Source organism: Pterocles gutturalis, unplaced genomic scaffold (assembly GCF_000699245.1).
Source record: "Pterocles gutturalis isolate BGI_N339 unplaced genomic scaffold, ASM69924v1 scaffold9748, whole genome shotgun sequence".
Taxonomy (NCBI): domain Eukaryota; kingdom Metazoa; phylum Chordata; class Aves; order Pterocliformes; family Pteroclidae; genus Pterocles; species Pterocles gutturalis.
In genome coordinates, this window is record NW_010123029.1 from 27,221 (window position 1) to 50,525 (window position 23,305).

The 23,305-nt window shown below is 46.7% G+C and overlaps 1 protein-coding gene across 1 annotated transcript in view; it reads right to left on the bottom strand.

The window, feature by feature from the left end:
- LOC104464899 (putative polypeptide N-acetylgalactosaminyltransferase-like protein 3) overlaps positions 1-19,980 on the bottom strand; it is a gene marked incomplete at both ends in the record, with an annotated part of 31,707 nt that extends 11,727 nt beyond the window's left edge. The window contains one exon of the mRNA XM_010077746.1: positions 19,797-19,980. Coding sequence (XP_010076048.1) covers positions 19,797-19,980 — 184 coding nt within the window. The remainder of the gene's footprint in view (positions 1-19,796) is intronic.
- Positions 19,981-23,305: the final 3,325 nt, after the last annotated feature.

Genomic DNA, 23,305 nt, shown 5'->3' on the forward strand with positions numbered 1-23,305 from the left:
TGAAGTGAAGCTCCACATTGCTATTCTAAGATTAATAGGTGCTCAGAAATGAGCTTTGTTCTTAAATGGCACTTGTGAATTTTCTTCCCATTTGCTTTGGTACTAAATGAATATGAAATGACCCTTGGTGAAATAGTCTTAATAAATGTTCTAGCTCTCTTTGTAGATAATTCTGAACACATTCCTGTCTGAAGTACCCCAACAGAGTGCTGCCACGAACTGGTGTCTTTGTGCTTCACAAAAACAAAAACTTGCCATCATCTCTCGGGGTTTCAGAAGTAATTGCTGTAATTTGCGGCTGGGCATCTGCTCAGGCACATTTCTGTGCATCAGAGCAGGACAGGGGTGTCAGGAGCAACCAGGTCACCTACCAGCCAGCTCCATCCCCAGCCAGCAACAGGCTCCTGTCACACCGATACCCCAGACCTCAAGACCACGGACACACACAGCAGAACTCGCATAGCTCAAAGTGGAAGAGGTCTCTCCAAGGAGCACCCATTGTTCCCAACGAGATACAGATGTTGCTTTAACGTCACGCGCTTTATCCTAACCAGAAACCTAATCTTCATAAAGTATTTGCAGAAAGCAAACAGGCGATCTTTAACTACTTCAAACAATTTAATCAAACTCTCCAGCTTAAAAAAACTACGTGCGAGGGAAGAAGAAAACGAGCCTTCCCGCTCCCTCTCCGCATTCATGACAGATTAGACATGCAACATTAGCAGTGTTGGCAGAATCACAACGAGCGTTTACCGAGTAAATCCAGCCCAGATAAGCAAAGAAAGACCCAACACACCAACGACATCCCGGCATCATTGACTCCCCAACAAAGACTCTGTATTTAATTGTATCGGGTGTTTCTTAGGCAACAGCAGGCATTTTCAGACTCCAAAATGAGACTCGGGAGACAAAGATTTTCACAGGAACACGGTCCTTTATGAATCTTCTTTAGTTAAACAAGGATCCTGGACAAAAACAAGGTTGTATTTCTTAATTTAACTATTGCCTACCCTAAAGAAAGCCAAGCTCTCTACAAAAGGGAACACAGCGAGTGCTGAAAAAGGATCTTCCAAAAGGAAGATCTCTCTTTAAAACAAATTAAGTTGTGATGGGGTAAAATGACAATTGACCCTGAAATCCTGCCATGAAAGTCAAACTAAACTGACTCCGAGATTAAAAACCTGCTCTTGATATATGCCGATTCCTGCTATGCTAAAGAGAAGGTGGTCAGAGGAGCAGTATTTCCTTTTAATCATCTCACACCTCTGGGAAGCCTTCCCTGGGGCCGTGCTTCAGGGGGATAAAGAGCTCGGTTTGTGATCAAAGAGGTCTGGAGCAAAATCGAAACCGAGACCTCCGAGGTTCATCTCCTGCTCATTCGCATTTGCCCTTCACCACTCCTACCATGGTTCTCCTTCCACAACAGCTCAGGACAGGCACAAACATGAGGAGAAGAGCTAAGTCCGAGGTAGGAGTGGGCATGTCAAATACCCGCGTCGTCCATACGCACAAAGCTGCAATTCTCCAAAGGTAGGCGGGGGGGAGGCAAAGGCTCTGCATAAACACCAAGCTCTCCGGTGGCTTGGTTGCAACCACAGGAGTGGGGAAAGGCAGCAACTGAAAAACAAATTAACCTCAACTTTGTCAGTCCTCCTCGCACAGGCTCTCTCCAGCAGCCAGGGTGAGGGATGTTCTCTGCCCACAACCACATGCTGTTGGACTCCAGCCCTCGGGGCTCCACCGCAGCCGTCTATTACCGACCAGCTACACGCCCACAAACACTCGTGTGTGCATGGAGGAAAAGACCTGGGGCTACTGGGCTCTCCTGGGGCCAGGGAGGGGAAAAAGGGGAAAAGAAAACCCAACATGCTTGAGCTCAAATGTAATTAGAAGGACAAGTGGAGAACTAGAAACAGCAGGAACTTTTTGTTTTATTTATTTTAAGCATTTTAAACACAAAAGGGATGGATCTGAACTCTGTGGTTCAGCCTTACCGTTCAGACCATGTACAGGTGGAGGCACAGAGGTTTGACTGTTGGGCCATCAAACCACACAGGAGACACATTGTCCCCCTCTGACCAAGAAAGCATTTGTCTGCTTGCCAGATAGCACCTTCAAAATTCGGATCTGAGGCCAAAATACTTCTAAATTCAGGATTTGAGACTCATTAATTATCCAAAAAGGGGACGCACGGGGCTAGAACAGGATTCTAGCACAGCTGGAGTCCCTAGCCCAGACCGCGGGCTGGTCTCTTTGGGGATTAGCAATTAATGAGATAAATGGGATATCCAAGAAGGTTCTCGGGGGAGCCTGAGGCTAGGTAGCACATGGGAGACGAGTAGCTCTAGGAATAAACCTGTTATGCTGAAATTTTTGCCAAGCTTTTCTAGAACCTGAATTAACGCCAAAGCAAGTCTATTTCTTACGTAGGCTGGAAAGTCTTTGCAGCTCCTCACGTCTTCTAGGAAGAGAATCTCTGGTTTTATTTCCAGCCCTCAACTCACACTGTATCTGGTCAGCCCACAAGCAAGTCTCGGTCCAGTAAGCTGGATTTCCATGGGAACACTGCAGACGCTTGAAAACTTTTAAGTGAAATACAATGGAGAAACCACCACAATACATTCCTGTCAGTGCCAGTGATTAGTTACCCCCAGGGTTAAAGACCAGCACCTCATTGTAAATTTAAATTTGCCCACTTTCAGTTTTCTATCATCACCAAAAAGCCGTTCAGAACCTTCTCCCGCCACACATCAGGCACACATCTGTACGGGACCCACGGCAGAGCGGCACGACGGCGGCACCGTGCCAGCTCACAGAAGGGCAACACCTGGCCTTCCACATCCCAAAATACCTGTGATGGGAGAAAACTGCAGCGGAGTGCAGTTGATCCCTCACGGCCCTCTCTTTGCTAGGTGAGAAACACGAGCCTGGTGAAGCACAGCACGGTACTCACTCGCCAACACCTGTAAACTCATCAGCGCAGGTTACACCATGACACCTCCCCACTAACTCCTGCTCTCTTCAGTTAAACGCAGGCTGGCAGCCGCTTGGAGGATGTATATCAAAATATCGTGAATCAATAGCAAAAAGAAACAGATCCCTTACAGTTGTGCCTCTCATTTAGATCAATGGGATATCAGAGTAAGAGGCATTTTATGTCCCATTAATCATGCTTGACTACATCCCATTAAATCACGCTCACCAAACTCTGTGCGTTTTGAGAGGCTGGGGAAATCCTCCTAAGGCATGGTTTAATTTAAGAACCTCGCTGAGTTCTCTCTGAGAAGTGTCTCTTACACAGGGCAGAAAGGGGGTTTGCTCCATCCTTGGCCCAAGGCTCAGACACATCTTCTTCACTCCCGAAACAGACTGACGGACCGACCACAGGCACCGGACCCAGCACAAACCTCTGCCTGGCTCCTCCACGGACCAACCCCCACGTCCTCCCCACCCGCCCCACAAGGGCACTGGGGAGGCGGATGGGTGCCGAGGCCACGGCACTGCTAGCAGGGGACACTGTCACCTTCCTTGGGTCCGAGATCTTTATTCTACATGAAGCCCAAGTTTACAATCAGGACAACGCACAAGGGAACACAGGAAATAAAATATATTTATGGAGGATGTTTGTTACTGTGAATTCTTTGCAGCTACTGCTTTACGTAAGAAGCCATTCAGAAAGAAATGAAGGATGAGAAGGGGAGATGTGGGAAGGGGAAAATACGGCTGAGTTTATGCTGAACAGCTTGGCATACATCAGGCCACATTAATCAAGCCAGACAATTTCAAAACAAAACAAAAAAAACCCCTAAGTTTCGCTACTACGTATGCTCGTCTGCTGCAGGAGTCTGCCTGTGAATCCTCCGATCATTTGTTTTATGCTCACGACGCCGTTGTAAATCTACTCTTCAGTGCAGCAAGTGAGATCAGGATGTGTACTGGCTGTCTCAGGAACACAAAAGGGATATCGCATCATTTACTGCTCGTGATCCCACCGCAGAAAAATAACCTGGCATCGCAGCAAGTGCTCCTGAAGCACAGAGAGGCCACAAAATGGCAAATAACGTTTAAAAAACACTTCTCCTGGCTCAGTGATTTAACATGATCCATTCCATTACCCGATTAACACCTACCAGCTGTCTCCTGGGGTGGAAAGCTGTTTCCATCAGCCACCTAGAAGCACGCTGTCCAGTGTCAGGCGACTGGGAGCCAAACCCAGATGGTTTCCAGACCTTCACTACCCCAATACGAGCCACTTATCAGCACTAATGAGCACAGCTTATGGACAAGCTGGAACATGGACTGTTCCAGAACACAACTGGCCCCCATTTGTCTGACCCTTCAGCTCCAGACTGAACCACGCTGGCACAGAGCCGACGGTGGGCTTTCACACCGATGGTGTGACTTCATCATAGACTGTGTACGGTGCATCTCCTCCTACGGATGACAGGCGCCGTCAGGTAGCACCTTTTACAAAAACCCCACAATTTAATGAGACAGACAATTATACATTATATTCTTTCAAAGCCCCTAACCACGGACAATGCAACCATTATCTCTGGAAAAAATGAGCCACAGCATTCAGACACCAGTCTAGAGAGGAGCTGGACAGACCGACCTGCAGCTTGCTCTGCTCCCCAGATCACAGAGCAGAAGTGCTGCTAACACTGAGAGATCCAGTAATCACTAATCCCAGATGAGCTCCACTAATCAAACACTAATTTCTAGAGCCAGTGCTGAATATACTTTCCACCTTCCATGATGTGTCCCAAGCCATCCTGACAGCACACGCATCTATTCTGCACAGCACCTCAAATCTTCAAGACCATCACCTTTTTCCTAACTTGTGCCTTTTGTACTGCCTCCGTTCCCCCAATTTCAATATAAATAAGCCTACCAAAGTTTTACATGGAGATTGAATACCATTAAGCAGAAAGCATAGCTGTCCTCATTTCCAGCGAGGAGGCAGAACTCCACACATCTGAAAAGCCTCCTTCAGTCAGATGTGCCCTGCTTTTCAAATACAGCCCACGTTCTAAAGGTAATACTTGGAACCAGACAAAACCCAGGCTTCAGGAGGCTATCTGACAATGATCCATCAGTAACCTGATTTTCCTAATGATATATTTCTAACAAGCCATTCCTAACGCCTATTATCCAGCCTGGAGCCCTCTGGAGCCGAGGGATGGGGGAATAACACCACGCAGAGGCTGTCGGTCAGGATCCAGAGAGAGATGAACTGGGAGGATATCAGGCGGTAAAGACATGATAGAAAAACACCGCTGAAGGAAAAGTATCTGCTGCTGCAGACTCAGAACACTGGCGATATTTTTAAATCCCAGTTTTAAGCAAGGTAGAGACAAGCCTACCCTCACAGCCCCTGTGCCTTGGAGCCCTCCAGGAGAGCAGTCTCACCATCTGCTTTGAGACACATTTTTGCCTTGTGTGGAACCACACAGACACAACATTTTGCCATGAGCCGTTTTCCTCCAGGCTGATGCCACCTCAGCACCCCCTGAGGCATGGCTTGGAGCATAAGCAGATGTTCTGCTTGCAGATGTGGCCATCGGCTCTTTGGGCTGCAAACAAACACCCCAAAGCCGATCTCCACCACAGCCCCACCAGCACAAACCCTGCTGCAAAGGTCCCGTCCAGCTCCACGCTCGGCTCCTGACCACCCGGGATGCCGACACAACAGCAAGCGAAGCCAAACAGAAAGTTCAAGAAATGCTAATTAAAAACAAAACCTTCTCATCAAGGGAGCACTCACCCTGCAGCACGAGAGAAGCAGCAACACACAGGGGTCCTTGGCCAAGAGCAGAGCACCCAAGCCAGAGAGCAGGAGCCACATCAGAGCCTGGGGAGACGACAACCATCTGCCGCCCAGCTGCAGTTTTACTTTTAAACACGGATCTAACCAGGAACTGAAGAATAACAAAGATCGAGGGGAAGCCAAAGGCAGCACAGCTATACATGTGTGGGGTCTTACAATATAACAGGAGAAAAGAGATGCCTCCCCGAGGTCCCATTACTTGCCTGCCCGTGGTTCAAAGCCCTTCCCAAACAAGCTGCAGCCAAGGTCCCCGATCCGACACAAACCCCCGAGGCTGTCTGGCCAGCACGTGATGCTCTGGAAGGGGCACATTGGGCATCGTGGCTCCAGCACAGACCAGCAGCAAAGCAAGTCAGCCTTGGCTGTGAAACCTTCCTCAGCCAGCAGCGAAAGGATCGGTCCCAGGGGCTCCTCGGGAACCGCTGCCAGCCGCACAACCGATCCCCCACTCCTCTCCCAGGCGTGGGCACAGCAGGACCGAGCTCTGACCTCCACATTCGGGCAGCTCGCTATGGGCAACAGCACTGCCTTCATTCAGCTAGTCCAGGGCTGATGATGCTGTTTGCAAGATAAATATCTGCAAGTGCAGAAAGGCAGCAGAGGGACATCAGCCGTTTGTCAAGTAGCGACCCTTCCTGCTCATTCTGAACATCTGCGCAAGATAACTGTTGATGTTGTGAGAAAAGTAGCACATCCTATGTGGAGACTTCAGTGGGGTTCAGGCTTTGTCTCCCTCTTGCACCAGCGCAGGAATGGTCATTAGTTGGCAGATGAAGAGGTGATGCAGAATAACCCACAACTGCCCAAAAGGGAATTACTGGCCAACCAGGACTTAGAAGTCTACTGTAAAACCCCGATGCCACGTTAGAGTAAGATTATTTCTTACTTTCTCCATGCAGACCTTCACCCTCCCTGCCTGCCCATTGCTTCGTATCGTTCCTCCAGCACGAAGCCACTAAGATCCCCCGTCCCTCTAACCCAATATACGAAGGACACTATGTCTGGCGTCCACGTTACAAGCAGGACAGTCAGGCTCTACTCTGCTTTGGACGGATGTCAAGTATGAAAAATACACACAGGAGAAAAGGTCAACAAAATGACAGGAGGCTGCTTTTTCGCAGCCATTGGAACGATTTAATCAGTCTGACTCATGTCTGGCACAGGTAGGGATTAGGCAGCATCAGATGAGATAATTTTTGGAAGCACACAGCACAGTGTTACGCTCTTAAGTTACAGAATGGCCACATGTAGGTGTTGGACCCACAGCTTCTGCTGCCGCATAGCAGAGGGTCTCGGGAGCAGAAGCCCCCCGCGCCAGCCCTGACGGGCGCTGAGGCTGATTGATGACCACTATATCCATTTAACAGCTACATCGGCATTAGCTCTGACACCACACCATTACTCATCTTTGCAGAAATGCCCTTTAGGGCTGTTCGAGACACAATTCTCCCACGCTGCATAAAGGTGACATCCCTTCTAAACGCCCTTTTGAAATGCTAACAGCAGGAAGCGCCACGGAGAAGGGTGAGCACCCATCGCCTGCAGAATGCCCCACATCTTTAGGGCTCTACGTTGCACCCACAACCTATGAAGCTACCCTATAGCTAGTAACGGGGGTCCTACTGTGCCCCTCTCCATCTTTTTTGTGTGATCAGACATAATAAACATTCCTGAACTGGACAGACAGAAATAGGCACGAAAATTTGTGCCAGTTGTACGGTGGCACAAAATGGACAAGGGGAGCCCAGATCCTACTTGCCTGTGGAAGACAGGGTAGACAGGTGGTTATGAGTATGGAGACCAAACTTCTTCATAAAAGAGGATCCTGATTACGAGTTTTCAAAGATTTTCTCCTCTCCTACATATCAGAGTGGCTAGATTTCCCCTCATACACACATTTTTTAATTCTGAGCACTCAGTAGCTTCCCAATCTGTCTCCTGAAGTATAGTTATGCATCATTTCTTTGCTGGCCATCACACAAAATAAATCCAGTTAACATGCTTATCAGGAGCTTATCCCTTCCTGACATTTCATTCTTGTATAAGGCTTGAAGGTTCAATCTTTAAATAGGCAAATATTCTTCTGATTAGTAGAATAAATGATTCTTGTTACTTACTGTCCTTAAAAACACTGTTAGCGTCATGAAAATGCTCAACTATGTTGGTACAGCTTTTACAGGATTTCGTAGAAAACAAAAAAAAAGCAGCAAGGAGAGAGTTCAACTTGTTAAGCTCATACCTTTTTAAACGCCTTTCCTACAGTGATACATGGAACATTAAAGCTGAGGGTGCATAAGAGACAACTTGGTTAGAAGTTCTGTGCATTAACTGGAATTCTCCCCAAAACTGCTATCACATAGATTGCTGTTTCACTAAGCTCTTAAAAAAAAAAAAAAGCCAAGCTGGAGCAAACATTATCTTACAACTAAAAGAATTATCAACACATCTCTCAGTGCCTGGGAAGCTCACACCCTTCAGTCCCCAAAGCTGCACTTTCAGAGCACTCCCTTTGGGATGTAGCAACAATTTTACCCCCTTATAGAGACAGCATCAGGGCTTTTTCGGTGGAGCAGGGTCCCAAGAGCAGGTTACCACAGGCTATAATCCCACAAGCAGCATATGGGTGCCTATCGCCAGGGACAGACTTTTCAGAATAGCACAAGTCACGACGGTCCCTGTATCTGCCTCTTGCGCAGAGCCCCCAGGCTGCCCACCATGGACATCCAGGGCTGGGCTGGGGGCTCTCCGTTGGCCAAGGGTCTTCAGGAGGAGGAGGAGGCTGCTCTCCCCCTCACTAAGACATTGATGATTTAAGCACCACATGATGTTGTTCAATGTGAACACCATCATTGCTCCAAATGAGGGAATGCAGAAGTGACGTGGTCAACCCCAAGGTGACAGGAGGTCAGTGGGGCTCAGGAGCAAGATCCCCAGGTCCTGCTGCAATGGCTCTGCCGGTCTGTCGGCCCTTCTGCCAGCCCAGGCACAGCACATCAGACAGGGAGACAATTTAAGAGCATTTTTTTGTTTGTTTGTTTCAAAACTGTCCCCTCCAAACAGAGCTGAACACTGAATAATGTCACAATAGGTATGGACTGAAGGGCCAGGCTTTGAAAACGCCTGTCGAGAGCATTTTACAAAGACTGGCATCATCGCATCGAAGCCAGAAGCACCCTGACCTCCTGTGCGGTGCAGATCCGGAGTTATCAGGCTGCGATGCGAGGTCTGCTCTCAAATCCATCACCGAACTGCTGAGCAGACCCTGGGTTTCCACCAAGGAAGGACAGGCACCGTGCCAGCCAGCGCTGTCAGAGGAACGCTGACTCTGCTACACAGGGGCAACCAAACCCTCAACAACTACAAGCGTGTAAGTGCTCAGAGATCACGGGATGAAAGGCAGTAATGTAAAACTGTAAATTAACAGTGTATGTTTTGACATCCTCTATTAGAGGTGTCTGCTACTCACATAGCTGATCACGTAGACACGATACTGGACGTGGCTCATTAAGAGACATCTAGCCCGGGGTAGAAGTCAAAGCTCCCTGCGAGGTCAATGAAGAGACACTGACTCTGCCAAAGGACCATCTATTCCACTCCTCTATCCGAGCTAGAAGCATACTGCTGTCTGGTAGAACAGATGGATGCAGCTATTTTTTGGGGAGGTGGAAATGCCTTTTGTCTCCCTCGGTCACAAGCAGACCCAGACTACATGTTCAGATGGGTGCAGGGAAGCGAGCCCTCACCCTCCCATCGGAGCCTCCCGGGCCAGAGATTTCAGGGCAGCAACCACCCCAGCCAGCTCCACCAACACGTTCTCAGCTCTATCGGGTAGCGTCACTGCTGTAAGCCTCACCTGCCAAATGTAAAATGAAACCCTTGGTACACAGCCTTGCCGCAGGAGTATCTTACTAGAATAGATCTCATGGGAACTCAAGGTTTTGACGTCCCCAGTACGTACTTAGGGCAATGAATAAGAAAAGTGGCCAACACTTGTGCTGCCTGGCACACGGGGGGAACAATGGCATTGCTGGCACAGCTGGTATAAAAATGATGAACTTAAAAGGCACAATAGATTTTCAGAGATAGCTCTTCTCTTTTGTAATAACAGATCCACTCTGCCGACAGGTTTATGAACGGGGAAGATGAAGAGGTTTTTAAACCTTTTCTGCTCTGTACAGAAATCACTGGGTAAGTTTACTTAACCTCTGGCAGAATTAGATCAGCATCATCAGAGGGGTGTCGCTCAGCCCTGTCTGGCAAACTTCTGCCTGGTAGAAGTCACCCAAGGGATGCTGCACAACCCCAGCATCGCAGAGCTGGCACCACCGCAGCCCACCCGCGCATCCACGTAGAGCAGGCTGCTCATCGAGGTCATGGTAACACACCACCTGGTAAGAGATACGTACTCCTTCGTTTGGGGGGAAAAAAACCATACAAGTCACGAGCAATATCAAAAGGGTCAAAAAACACAGGATGGGGTTGATTCTGATTTGCGTTTCTACTTGTATTCCAATGTCAGGTACTAATTGGCTGAATGCAATTATCTGGTTATCCATCTCAGTGCCTCGTTAATGGCAGGGGACCATTAAGCACTGAGAGGTTAATAAATTTGAAGACCACATCGGTACTTACAAAAGCAATGACCAGCCACGCTGTCTGCCTGCAGTCTAGTTTTTCTTGCAAAAATTTTTTTCTGGTGCAATAAATGCAAAAGGCCAAACATTCACTCCAAAAGGCCAGAAGTTTCCCTTCATTCATGACTTTTACCCACTTGCCACAAGACCGAACACAGAACCTAACACACAAACTCTCCCACCCGCACAGCCAAACCGAACACATGAACACACATCCCAGATCTGGCTCTTCTGCCCGCAGTCAGGACCTGTTCACAGATCCCCTCCTGGCCCAGCACATGCTCTACTTTGCTACAAAAAACCAAAATGTACTTTGTATTAATGCAGCTGCAAACCTGGGAGGTAAATTCTTATATATCAATGGCGCACTGACTGGACTGAGTGATTTACTGGTGACTGGGCTGCAAAGCACCGTGGCTGAAATACAATACCTTATAAATTGTGTTACAATCTTCTGCTGTCTGCGCAGACACAGTGTGTGCAAATACACACAGGCAGGCTCAAGCATGCTCAAGCTTCCTTAATCCAGCCACACAGACAGCTTCTCAGCTGTTCCTTACATACCTGCGCTGATTTTTGTCTTTAAATCCCACCAGGAAAGGAAAAATCTTGCACATCCTTGTGAACTGGTGACAAGCAATTCCACAGACTAAAGCTATTGATTTCAAACAAGCTTCATTCATGTTCTCCTCACCAAAAAAAAAAAAAAAAAAAAAAAAAAAGTTTCGCCAGGAAATGAATTGATCTTCATTTGGCTTTGTAAAGATTGTGAGCAGGCTTAAAAGAAAGCATGTGTTCCGCCTGCTACTCCCATTGCCACTTCCTAATCATGCTCCATTCACTGATTGCTTATTTTAGTTTGTATTTTGCTGATTCAGACGCACATGTCTTCTTGACAAAGGGATTATCAATATTAAATCAATTGTGTCTACTCTATGAAGGAACTTGAAAAGTAAACCCTTTTCTATTACCCAACCACCTTAGAAGACCTCATGCTGCCTGGTACACTTCAGCGCGCACAGGTGAAGAACACTAGATTCTCATAAACCATTTCTGATCACTAAAGATCTAAACCTCCCCACTTTTCCCCACAAAATGTGTTTTTTGAAGCACCTCCCTTATTTCCATTAACTATGTTTCAGAAACGTTATGCTTTCTATTTTAGAACTAGGCTATCAAAAACATGCATTGCAATTTAAACATTTCGGGATACACAGGCATTTCTGAAGGCACGTTACTTGCTCAGCAAGTTCTAACAAGAAATGATCTACTAAGTTGTAAAACCAGAACGTGCAGGACAGGATTTATTTTTGTGAGGGGCTCTTGTAATAAAGTTCTAAGGTTGACAGATCTAAGGGACATAAAATCCAGAGCAATCACCAGTGTCACATCCAGTTACCCATCCCTCCTCACGCACACGAGATATTTCACTTATACGAAGAAAAAGAGTCACGAGGAGATCCTGGATTTATTGAACAGCCACAATTTGGGGACAACAAGAGGAGAAGAGGAAAATTCAGTAATGCACTCTAGAATTATTTGACTCTCCTTTGAACCACGCCACCGGCTGCAGCACAAGCTCACCCGTCCCGCTGCCCTCCCAGCGAGCTGCACACCGTCAGACCAGCAGCTCCCAGTAACAACCCGCCCACCACGCCAGCCAACACACCGGACTGCTGTGGGTGCTGGAAAACTAAGTAAATGAGTTCAGGACCCACTCTGTTAGACACCGGCGTTGCCTCACAGCCCTGCCTGGGCTGGCTGTGAATGCACACCCTATGTAACAGCTCCCGGGGCAATAGCAAAGCTCTCTGCAATACACAGAAGCAAATCGGTGGCACAAAGACACAAGCTTTGATTTCTTCAGAAGCCAACTTAAAAGGAGTGTATCCAAAGCTTAATGCGGTTCATTTATTTTCATAAGTGTAGTTTAGTCAGAAGTATTTATGATAATGCAGGTATTTTCATCGCCGGAGTTCAGAAGAGCACAGAATCAAGTTGTTAAATTATCCTAATTCCACCCTCTGCCAAAATGTGCATTTACTACTTACGTTTATATTAGTAAATGTTTTATAGCACACTTCACAGATAGAAATCTTCCCTGAAGCATCATGTTCCAAACTTATAACAGGGAATAATTTTGTACTCAGGAAGGGAAAATTGACAATTAGTGGAATCTATTGCAGAAAAAAATATTAGACGCTGTGTATATAAATCCATGGACACGGCGTCTCAAGATTAAACTATGCAGCATAATGATAGCGAGAGAATGTCACAACAGCCACCAAACAAACTTGAGAGTTACCTTCCCAGAAGTACTTTCTCACTGACTGGTTTTAAAGATGATACTGGGACTTTGGAGAAGCACCAAAACCTCTTGACACAGTCCAGAGTGCACACAGAGCACGCACACTGTCAGACACAGTGTACCTGAACTGCCCTGTGTCCCTACCTAAATCCAGAATAGAAAGAAAAAATAAACCCCTAAACCTTTCAGAAGGAAGTCAGACGCTTTCAGTTCCAGGGTGATTTCTCCTAGTTCCCGGTGGAGCCAACCCTACCTGGCTGCAGGCACATGCAAGGCACCAATGCTGCTCCGTGCCATGGGGCTGGCTCCCTCAGAGAGGTCACAGTAGTACGTAATAAAAAAAAAAATTTTAAAAATCAGCAAATACACAGTGCAGCTGGAAAAGCACGTCTTTAGAGACTTTACTGGCCCAGTTTTCAAGAAAAAGAATTACTGGAAGTCCAATAACAATCTCTCCATACGCTCTGAGGAATAAAGATCAATACCAGTATTTATTCAGGAGCACACTGGTTTGTATTCGTACTGGAAAAGCCAGGCAGCAGCTTTTTCCTCTTGTAGAAATCATCCAGAAGTCACCAAAAGCTGCAGCACTGTCCCTGGAGAGGCAGGCGGTGCTGCACGCACAACACGGCGGCGGTGGCTCTCCAGATCTCTAGTGCCTTGTTATGCCAGAGAAAGAAAAACCAAAATTGTTTCGGGTCTGAACCTGGGTTTGCAAGTATCTTCCTATCCCTGTCATCTTCAGAGCAGAGCGGGGACAGAGGTGGCACAACCTCAAGGGTTCCTTTGGAGAGCACTGGGACCACGTGCAGCCCATCAGAATAAAAACGCGCAAAGCCACGCGGAGATGGGACAGGTTGGGCAGGATGGCATGCACGGACAGAAAATACCCAGCAACCTGGTTCTGAGCCGCAAAAACGATGTGGTTTGGGTGAGCCTCGTTCTGAGGCACATTTCCCTTACGCCAGAGCTTTGATACTCACTGCTTGATTTCTTTATGTGCTCTCCCAGAGCATTTCCAGGTGGCATCTTTCCAAGTAGTGGAAAATATTACTCTTCCTTTTTTTCTGGCTGAAGCCATAAAAAGCCAAGGGTAAGAGCATCTCTCACACAATGCTGGAGCTGACCTCCACCATTTAGTAGGAGGGAAGATACACAACTAGTCCTGACTTCTTCCTAAAGTATCTTTTAATACACTCTCACGTGCTATTCAAAGAGAATTTCACATCTGAAACACTCGCGGCTTTTTTTCCTTTCTTACATTGTCTTGATTCCTTGCTAGTTTTTCCTTTGGTTATTCGATAAAGAAAAACCACTACGCCCTGCCCCTCTTTTCCTTGCCATTGTTTCTATGTGGGATTGCAAAAAAACCAAACCACAACAAAGACCTCTTTGCAAAAGGTAAAATAACACATTGTGCATGCGAGAGTGAAGGAGCTCTTTTCACCTCCTTTGTTTGCAATAAACACCAATGACCACAAATAAATAGACATGAAGCTCTATTTCCCAGCAAATATCACCGGAATAATTCAAGTCGTTTGTTTTCGTCTTCTCAAGCGCTGTCCTTCTCCTCAGACTCATTTCACCAAGCCTGGCTAAACACCCTGGGGCAGGATATGACTGACTGGCATAATGTCACAAACCTGCGACTCCAGGAATGTTCCAGCTCCTAAAAACTTGAGGAAACCACCACTAAAGAGCTCTCTCACTTGCTGCAGTAATATTTGCAGATCTCAGCCATGTCTACCAAAAAGAATACGCTCGTTCGGGCAGGGGGGAAAGGCAAAAAGCATTTTGCTTCAAGCAAAGCTTGAAAGAGGTTGTACACTTTCTATTTTGGGGAAGAAACAAAACACTAAACGTGATGCCAGATGTATGGAGCAGCATACAGGGCAGTGTCCTGCCCAAGTCATGATACATGCTGAGAAAATATCTCTTTGTAGTATCTGGGTACAAAAGAAAACTGAGACAAAGGCACCTACAAAGCCAGGTCTTTTTAATTATTTTCACAGCGGAAAAGAGATGCCCTTCTTCAAAAGAAAATCAATAAATATGATAGCACATGAAATCCACGGACACCTTCCCGAGCCCCAGCAGAGCCAACCTTAGGGCACAAAACATGGTCAGTCTTGGAGTCCGGAGGGGAAGCCCCCGAGCGCAGGTACGGTCAGCGCAGGATGGGAACGCTGGGGGTCCAGCAGACGAGAGATGTGAAGGCAGGTGTGGTCTCATGGGCAGGAGACTGAATTACAGGTCTCCAAGGCCCATCGTCCTGGGCAGTCCTGATGTATTTACGTTGCATCCACATTCATGACTTCCCAAAGATGCATTCAGCTTTGATTATAAAACCAAAATCCAATTCTTTGGCCCTGCAACAGCCCAGTAACCTGGACTAGAGGCTGCGACCCACCGGTAGCCCCACAGCAGAGAGCAAGGGTCCCTCCACGGGTGGGGTAGCCCTCCCCAGAACATGTTCCAGCACCCAGTATGTAAATGCTGGGAGCCCTCAAAGGGCACACACACACACACCACTTCAAACAAAAACAAAATCAAGAATGGATTTTGTACTTACTTAAGTTGTCAGAGAACAACCCACAGTCTTCTCCAAAACTCTGTCTTTTCCACTATATCCCACAGAAAGCCTTTCAACTAGCTGCCACACCAAGTCCCTGGTAATAAAACCAGCCCAAGCCAGATGGTGCTAAGAAACCCAATTGCTCCCAGGCTCCCAAGGAAGGCAGCTACAGAAATAACTGGGTGATTCACCCACTTGAGTGTAACGACTCTGACTCAACCCCAAACACACCCCTGGGAAAGATTAAAATCAAGCCAGGGATACATAACTGTTTGATCTGTAGCAATGGCTTCCAGGTGATGGTAGAGCTCTGCCCTGGACACTGCTCTGAGGCCATGTGGTCCACCTAGAGAACACAAACCTTTCACCAGACCGTGCTGCAAAAACACAAAAGCAGCTCAAGCTCCCAAAACACACCGTCCAAGTTTCTCCATGCTCTGCCTGGCCCATGTGCAGGACCCACAAAGCCGGCAGGAGGAGGGGGTAGGGTCTCCTGGCTCGGAAGCCCTCAAAACCTCTGAAAAATCAAGCTGTGGAAGTTGCTTATCACTTACACCGCTTTTCCTCTTCACTTTAATATCCTGAAGCTTGCCTGCATGAGAACAGCTGTTGAGAGATTCGCAGCAGCAGGAATATGTCACCTTCGCCCCATGATTCAATAGTCCTAACAATTGTGGGTATTATTTTTCTTAAATCTACTCCTTAATCCCATAATGCCATAAAATACCAGTGAATCAGAGCTTAGCGGGATTCCAGAAAGGAACAGACTTTTAAAGAGATAATGAGAACTCCACATTTCTATTGGATAGGATTGAAAAAGAGAAGAGAGAAGACAGAATGCACCAGATGGGCAGATTATTTCATAGTTTTCCTTAATATGATTTCTTCAACCTGAAGCATCTGGTAATTCCACTATTGGAGATTAGATACTAGATAAGATGGACAGGCAGACTGACGTAGCACAGTAATTTTTATTTGCCCGCTACACGTAGGAGAGGTTCCCATTAAATCATACATCACAGAATAAAATAGAGGTGCATAAACATGAGGAGTGTTAGCAGCCCCTAGGATCCCACGTACACATGCTTCACTTTCAATAAAGAAAAGAACACGTCTTCTTAAACCCCCCCCCTTCCCAGGCAAGTAGAAAATGCTGTGAATTGACCAACAATAAAACTCACAGATCAGCCTCGTCCTTCGCCGTTTTTGCAGAAAATTGAAGAATATCTCTCCAGCTCTTTTTTTTTTTTTTTTGAGATTTGTGTAGAAGTCCTGCAGTCTTCAGGCAGCACCTTGGGTACTTCCAATCTAAAAGCAGTAATTGTTTTCCAGAACACGCAGAAATCTCATCTTAAAGTCCAAAAAACTAATCAAGCAAGAGAGAAATGTGTTGCCTATCCTATCTCATTACCCCACTGTTCTGCAGCAAGACTTGAAGTAAGGTCCCTTGCACCAAAGCACTAGTCCTCCCTTATTGCAGCGAAAGGACCAGACTTCTCCATCATCCAAAATGTAATACCATGACCTGATTCACCCTAAAAGCATATTGCACTGCACACCCAACACAACCTTTCCTACTCAGCAGAAGGGGAGGATCAGAAACTCAGTACCAGTGAGGTCCAGAGTCAGGTCCTACAGACACAGCTCCCTCATGGTATCAGCACCACACACGTACTCCATGGATCCGTACCATTTGCAGTACTTTTTTGGGAATCAGTCCAGTGTGAAACCCAATAGTGCTGGAGTGGTGAACAGCCGGGTAGACTTCCTACCTTCCAGCCTAGGCGAACAGCCTCAGCTTCTAAGAAAAGAAAAGAAAACCTCTCAAAGAAACTCCCATTTTATAACCAAAGCAAAGATGATGATCCAAACTACCAAAAAGAAACACCACAATTCCAAAAATCAAGACAAGCAAGGCCCTCTGCCCCCTGCTCCTGGAAAGACTTTACCTTCTCCTAAGCACCATCACGTATCCAACACCTCTTGGACCCTTTTGTCCCAGGAAACTCACTTCTATCCCTTCTGGGCAGGGACTGGAAAGGCCATCAGCTGGGACTCGTGACGCCTCCTCATTGCCAACATCTGTCTGCAAATCACTCTGAGCAGGGACACCTGCGTCTTTGAACCCTTAGTGATGCTGACCACGAGGTGAAGGGAGTCTAAATACAGAAAGATTACAAAACATGCCCAATTTCCCCTAAAATCCTCTTGCTCCCCTTCACTTTGGCCACAGTCACAAAGAGAGGGCAGAAAAAGGACTCAGAGGTCTGATCCAGCCCAGCTCTGCACTCAGGAGAGCAACACTTGATCACATTAATCTTTTTCTTAAAAAAAAAAAAAGAAAAAAAGAGAGAAAATTGAAAAGGAAAGAATGCACAAGCAACAGCCCCTGCTAGGAACAGTCCAGGTCCATTGGCATTCTGGACACTGAACAGCCTTTAGTTGAACCAAATAGGCTTCACTATTATATTTAAAACTAATACATGCTTTGTAATGCTTATTAGCTGGAGGGTTTTCAACAGTTTTTCCCCACTAATGTCGCAATTTCAAAACCATTTAGGCTAATTTCCTTTGACTTGAATCTATTCTAATCAGAGACTAGGATACTTGACTTAAATGGTTTGTATTAAAACCTTCATAAAATCAGCCATAAAATTGCACGCACAAAATAGCAAATGGATCTTCAAGTCAGAAGTAGAAAAGGATGAAACTTTTCAAATCCTCCAGCAAATTCAAGCCTATTCCATAACCAGACCAATTGCTCTTTTACAATAACAATTGATCCTTTTTTTTTTAAAAGAAGCAATAACCAAAACACACTACTGAAGTTCTTACATAGATAAAAGACACTAACTTATGCAGCTGCAGTCAGTACTCACAAATTCACACCAAAGTATCAGCCCAGCACCAAAATGATGGACATTCAATGAATCCCAGTGTCTGCTCTGTCCTCTCCACCACCCTCCCATGAAATGACGGACAGTGGCATTGAGGAAGAATATAATGGAAACCTAAAAATGTCAGAATTAATCCTTTTCTTCCCCCCCCCCCCCCCCAAATCTGTAAAAAAATTACTTCTCAAATTAATTCTCTCAAAGTAATGCTGGCTCTGCTAGAAGTCAGAGTTCTGGATGAGAAATGAAAATAAGCAGCTCAGACACAGGTAACTGCTAGAGAAGGTCTCACTTGAAGGATTTGTCATTGTAGTGGGATTTGCATATCAAACAGCCCAAGGTGCAATTTGTACCCGCAATTCATTTTGTCCAGACGAACCACACCAGCAGAATTGGAGGCTGGGCCTCCATTCCCTTGAAAACTCATCCAAATGTTTCTGTTGTCAGTGGTTGACAGCCTTGGAAACGCTGAGTGGCTGCTTGAAATTCATGCAGCATGCAGAGAAGTGAAGGAACAAAAGCTCTCCATGCTCTCACATCCTTAACAATTTGCCAGTATGCTGGAAGACATGGAGCTGCATCCCCTTGCTGCATGATTTTCAATAGTTTGCAGATGCCAAGCAATGGCTTTGTCACTGTCCTAATGACACGGGCATTGGACACGTATCTCTCAGAATCTAAATCTCTCTCAGATCTTTTTTTTATCAGGGATTTCACTCTAGCCCTGGACAAATTGACACTTTCCTGTTTTGAAGAACACTCTACAAGCCATAACTAAAATTAACTTTCATAAAGATAAACGTACAGCATGTCTTTTCTCACACTCTTAACAAAATGATTTGGCATTTAATTTAAAGTCTATTCCTACGGTGCTGAGCAGGTAAACATCACCATCACTGCAAAAGGTCACTCTGGCAAAAACAGTAAAGAAAGGACATTGCTCCCTGATCCATGGGGCTCCCTTCAAAGGTGTCTGCACAGAGGTGGCACTGCTCGGGAGCAGTGACTCTTTCTGACTGGTATTTTAAGCCTTTTCTCATGCCTGCCTTCCTGCCACCGCAGTGGCAAAGGGCTAAAGCACTTCTGCCCCCTCCCTGGCAGCAACCTCTCAGGGCTCCTTAAAGACCAACAGGAGAGCCCCGGAGGTCTTGTAGGGACATGAAGGAGCGGAGAAGGGAGCAGAAAGGAAGAGTCTCTGCACATATTTACAGGGTAACAAACACCAAAGGCCAATGGCTCAGTGAACAACCCTTTGCTGACGAAAGCAGATGTGAGCTTCTGATCACGTTACCACCACCCAAAATCATGTATGACTGCGGGAAAATGAAAAGCAAGAGAGAGAAGAGCGGGAAGAAATCAGCTTTTTTTCCCTGATAAATCATCTTTATGAACTATCTCAGTTCCAGCCAAACTACATCGGTTGCTCATCACTGAGCAAGGCCCTCGGACCGATAAGGAGGGAAGAGTGAACGGTATCACACCAGGGTATGAAAGCAACCATCGCTCCTGGCTCCCAGCTGATACCAAGCGTGCACTCCTTCACACAGCAACTTACTTGGTTGGACGATAATCTGGTATGGAACGATCCAGTGAAATTTTCTCACTGAGGTAGGAGTTGTAGCCGTATTTCTCGTGTGGTCCCTTTGCTTTCTCCTCCTCCTCAGGGGACAGGGTGGCTGGAAGCCCACCTTTACCACGCCCACCATAGCCTTCAATGAGACCCAGTGACTTGGACAGACCTGGAGAGAAAAAAAAGCCACCATCACTGTTAAAATTCACCACTGTTATCTCCAAGCTCTCAAAGAAACAGAAATAATCTGAAAAACGAGGGTGTTTTATTTTGGTTTTCTGAAAACATTTCAAATTCCAGTTCTTTAGGCCAACGCTGGGAAGAAAATTACTCAAATTTTGAAATTCTTCATGGTTCAGACACGCTGCTCCTGATAGCTCTGCCACCAGCATCCGCTTGATAACCTATCCCAGGGATCTGTGCATTTATTTAGTTGTTAGGAAGGTTATTCAGGCCTCCTTCCCACTCTCAGAAAGGTAATTACATATAAGGTTAGATGTCCCCAGGAGAAGGATAGGTTGAACGCAGAATACGAATAAAACAGGGTTGGTTAACTGCCAACGGAATGAATTTCTGCTTGGCATGAACAGTGAACAGCATACAAATGTTATGGATTTAAAAACAATTTCCCCTCAAAGCTTTCTTATCTTTTAAAGTATAGCATTTCCAGACCTTTATCAAGCAGAATTATTTATTTGTATCTGCATAGCTGAAGGAAACAGGCAAAGTTCAAAACAAGCTGCACTGAAAGAGCTGTATTGGTGTTTTGGTGGTGACTGTGGGAAGCCAAGTTCATGCTCATGTTATTATTTATTATACAGGAGATCTGGAATTTTAATATTTTTCATTAGCAGAGACTCACATTCTTCTTTTAGTCAGAAATAAACAAACAAAATAAGATAGATTTTTTTTTTTTTAATAAAGACACCAGGGTATATTCCCCTTTGTTTTAATGGCAGAGCGCTGGCTCGGAGCAGAACAGACTGTCATCACCACCGATGCTCAGGAAGGGACGATAACCTTCAGGTTATGCACAGGGCTTCACGACCCAAGAGCACGGTCCAGCTCCCAAACCTTCCACAGGGATTTCCACTGCCCTGGACACAATACTCTGCCTCCCCATCTACAAGACACAGATTTAAACCCTTTTTTCCTCAAGAAGTAGTATTGTGAGGCAGTACAAAAATCACCTATGAACGTAAATCACAGTTTGAAGCACCGGAATGGAAATTATTATTATCATTCCTTCTGAGAAGGAACCTCTAAGCAGCCTGCTCGGGAGCTCCCGAGAGATGATGGAGCCCCTCTGACCGTGCTGGGCTTGATTAGATTGTATCTGAGGACAATGATAACAAATCAACCCAAGGAGCAGCTGGCTGTGACGTGGGATGGATCGGATACCCAAGCTGCGTTTTCCCATCCCTAGGCTCAGCCACAGCCAGAGGAGTCAGAGGACTCTCCTGCCTGCAGAAGGGCAGCGGGTCGCTCCGGGACCTGCCTGACCCCCACAGCTGGAGGGACAAGGGTCCGAAGAGAAGAGATCCCAATTGCACTTCAGACAGACTCCAACATAATTAGAACAGTATTAAAAAAAATACATATATTCTCATGAAGAGAGAATTCTTCTCAAAATATCTATTATTTTAATTAAAATCAGATCTTTTCTACTCAGGAGCAGTTCACCTGTAGGTACACACATTTCCTTACGGTACTCTGGATCGTGTCTTGCTTCTTGTTACATGAAAAACCACAAACCAGCTTCCTCAGTGCATCCGCTGAGGGTTTTACCACCATAACAGACACATTATAACAGAAATTCAGTTTATAATTATAATTCCTTCCTCTTCACTTTACTGGGAGGGTGGTGAGGCACTGGCAGAGGTTGCCCAGAATAAGGCCAGACAAGGGGACGGTGCACTCCCCACCTCTCCCCAAACACAGGCAAGACATGGGCAGAGCCAAGACGGACCCATCCGTGTCCCCATGTCCTCAGCCTGGTAGCAGGCTCCGCTGTGACAAGGCAAAATGAGAGTCTTGGCGAAATGAAACCTCTCTGTTGACTGCGGAGGCACCAGAGGAATGCCAAGACATGACTTTATATATTCAGTGGCTTTGACTGACGAGCCTATAATGCCATTAACTGCTTAATTCCCAGACCATAACATGACAACTAGACACACACCCCCCTCCCAGCACACACTTGTCTCTCCTCACCAGGCATATTCCCTTATTTCTGTGTATGAACTTCTCAGTCCTTCCACCACCATAAACCCTGTCTCAGTAAGCACAGATAAATCCGTGTCACTGAACTAAAGGAATCAATCCAGGTGATTGACTCACACGTGCCGGGCCGGGCACTATGTGACACCATCATCCTCTCTTTCAGTGCCACGCAGGACAGCAAAGACACCCGCAGGGACGGTCACCAAGATGAATGTTCCCAGGTGCGATGTGACCGGGAGGATCTCCACGTCTGTCCCTGTGCCGGTTCAAAAAAATGCAGTGCGGGCTGTCAGAGGGTTCATCCCTGCAGCTGGGATGTCACTTTGGTGTACGGCACTTCGAAGCAAGATTCAAGTAACATTTGGCATGAAAGATAACTCGTGTCCAAAGAGAAGAGGAAGAAATTTGCATCCAACCGGCTGAAAAGATGCCTCAGGAGAGGCAGGACTGAAAACAAACGGTTACAGCAGACCCTCATTAACCCCATCCATTCATTTGCTTTTTAGGGCTGCACAAAGAGGGGCACATTTCGGTGAGCCTGACATGCCTTTACCATAATTTCAGAAATCCTCCTCAGCCCAGACCGTGGGTTCCTTCAGCCAGGCAGGCACCCAGGGAGCTCCCAGGCTTCGCACTAACCCGCATCGGGGTGCTCACAGACACCCGCACGCTTCCCAAGCCGACACAAGGGCTGCCCTGACCTCCAAATCGCCTTCTCAGTGCCTGCTGACACCTCCGTCGCTGCGGCAGGACCCACATCCAGAGCCGAGGGCTGCAGCCCAAAGGCTCCAGAGCCCACACACCTCCTGTCGCTCCTGTCTGCCCGTCCCAGCCTGCTCGGAAACGATGTCTGGGTCTCAAAGGACAAGCCATCTCTGACGTTGTGTTCAAACGGCGTCAAGCTGCAAGGGAGCGATTAAGGGCCGCTGGTGACGCAGGAGCACAAAGGGGACATCTCCTCCGAAGGCCATCGTTCCCCCCACACCGTCCCCCGGGCTGGTTTCCAGCACAGCCTCGTGCCCTGGCTCCCGCTAGCATGTGCTTGTGGCTTCTTAGTGCTTTGGAAAACACCAGCCCTTCACCAAACCTACCTGAAATCAGCCCGGAAAGGCCAGAAGTTACACACAGAGACACAACGAGCAAGAGCAAGAGCATGATCCCACGAGCTTATTTCGTTGAAGAACAGGACTAAAAAGCAAAGAGTCGGAGCTGTTCCCAAGTCCCAGACCAAATCCTTCGTCATTCTGGGCAGGCACCAAAGGAGAAGTGCT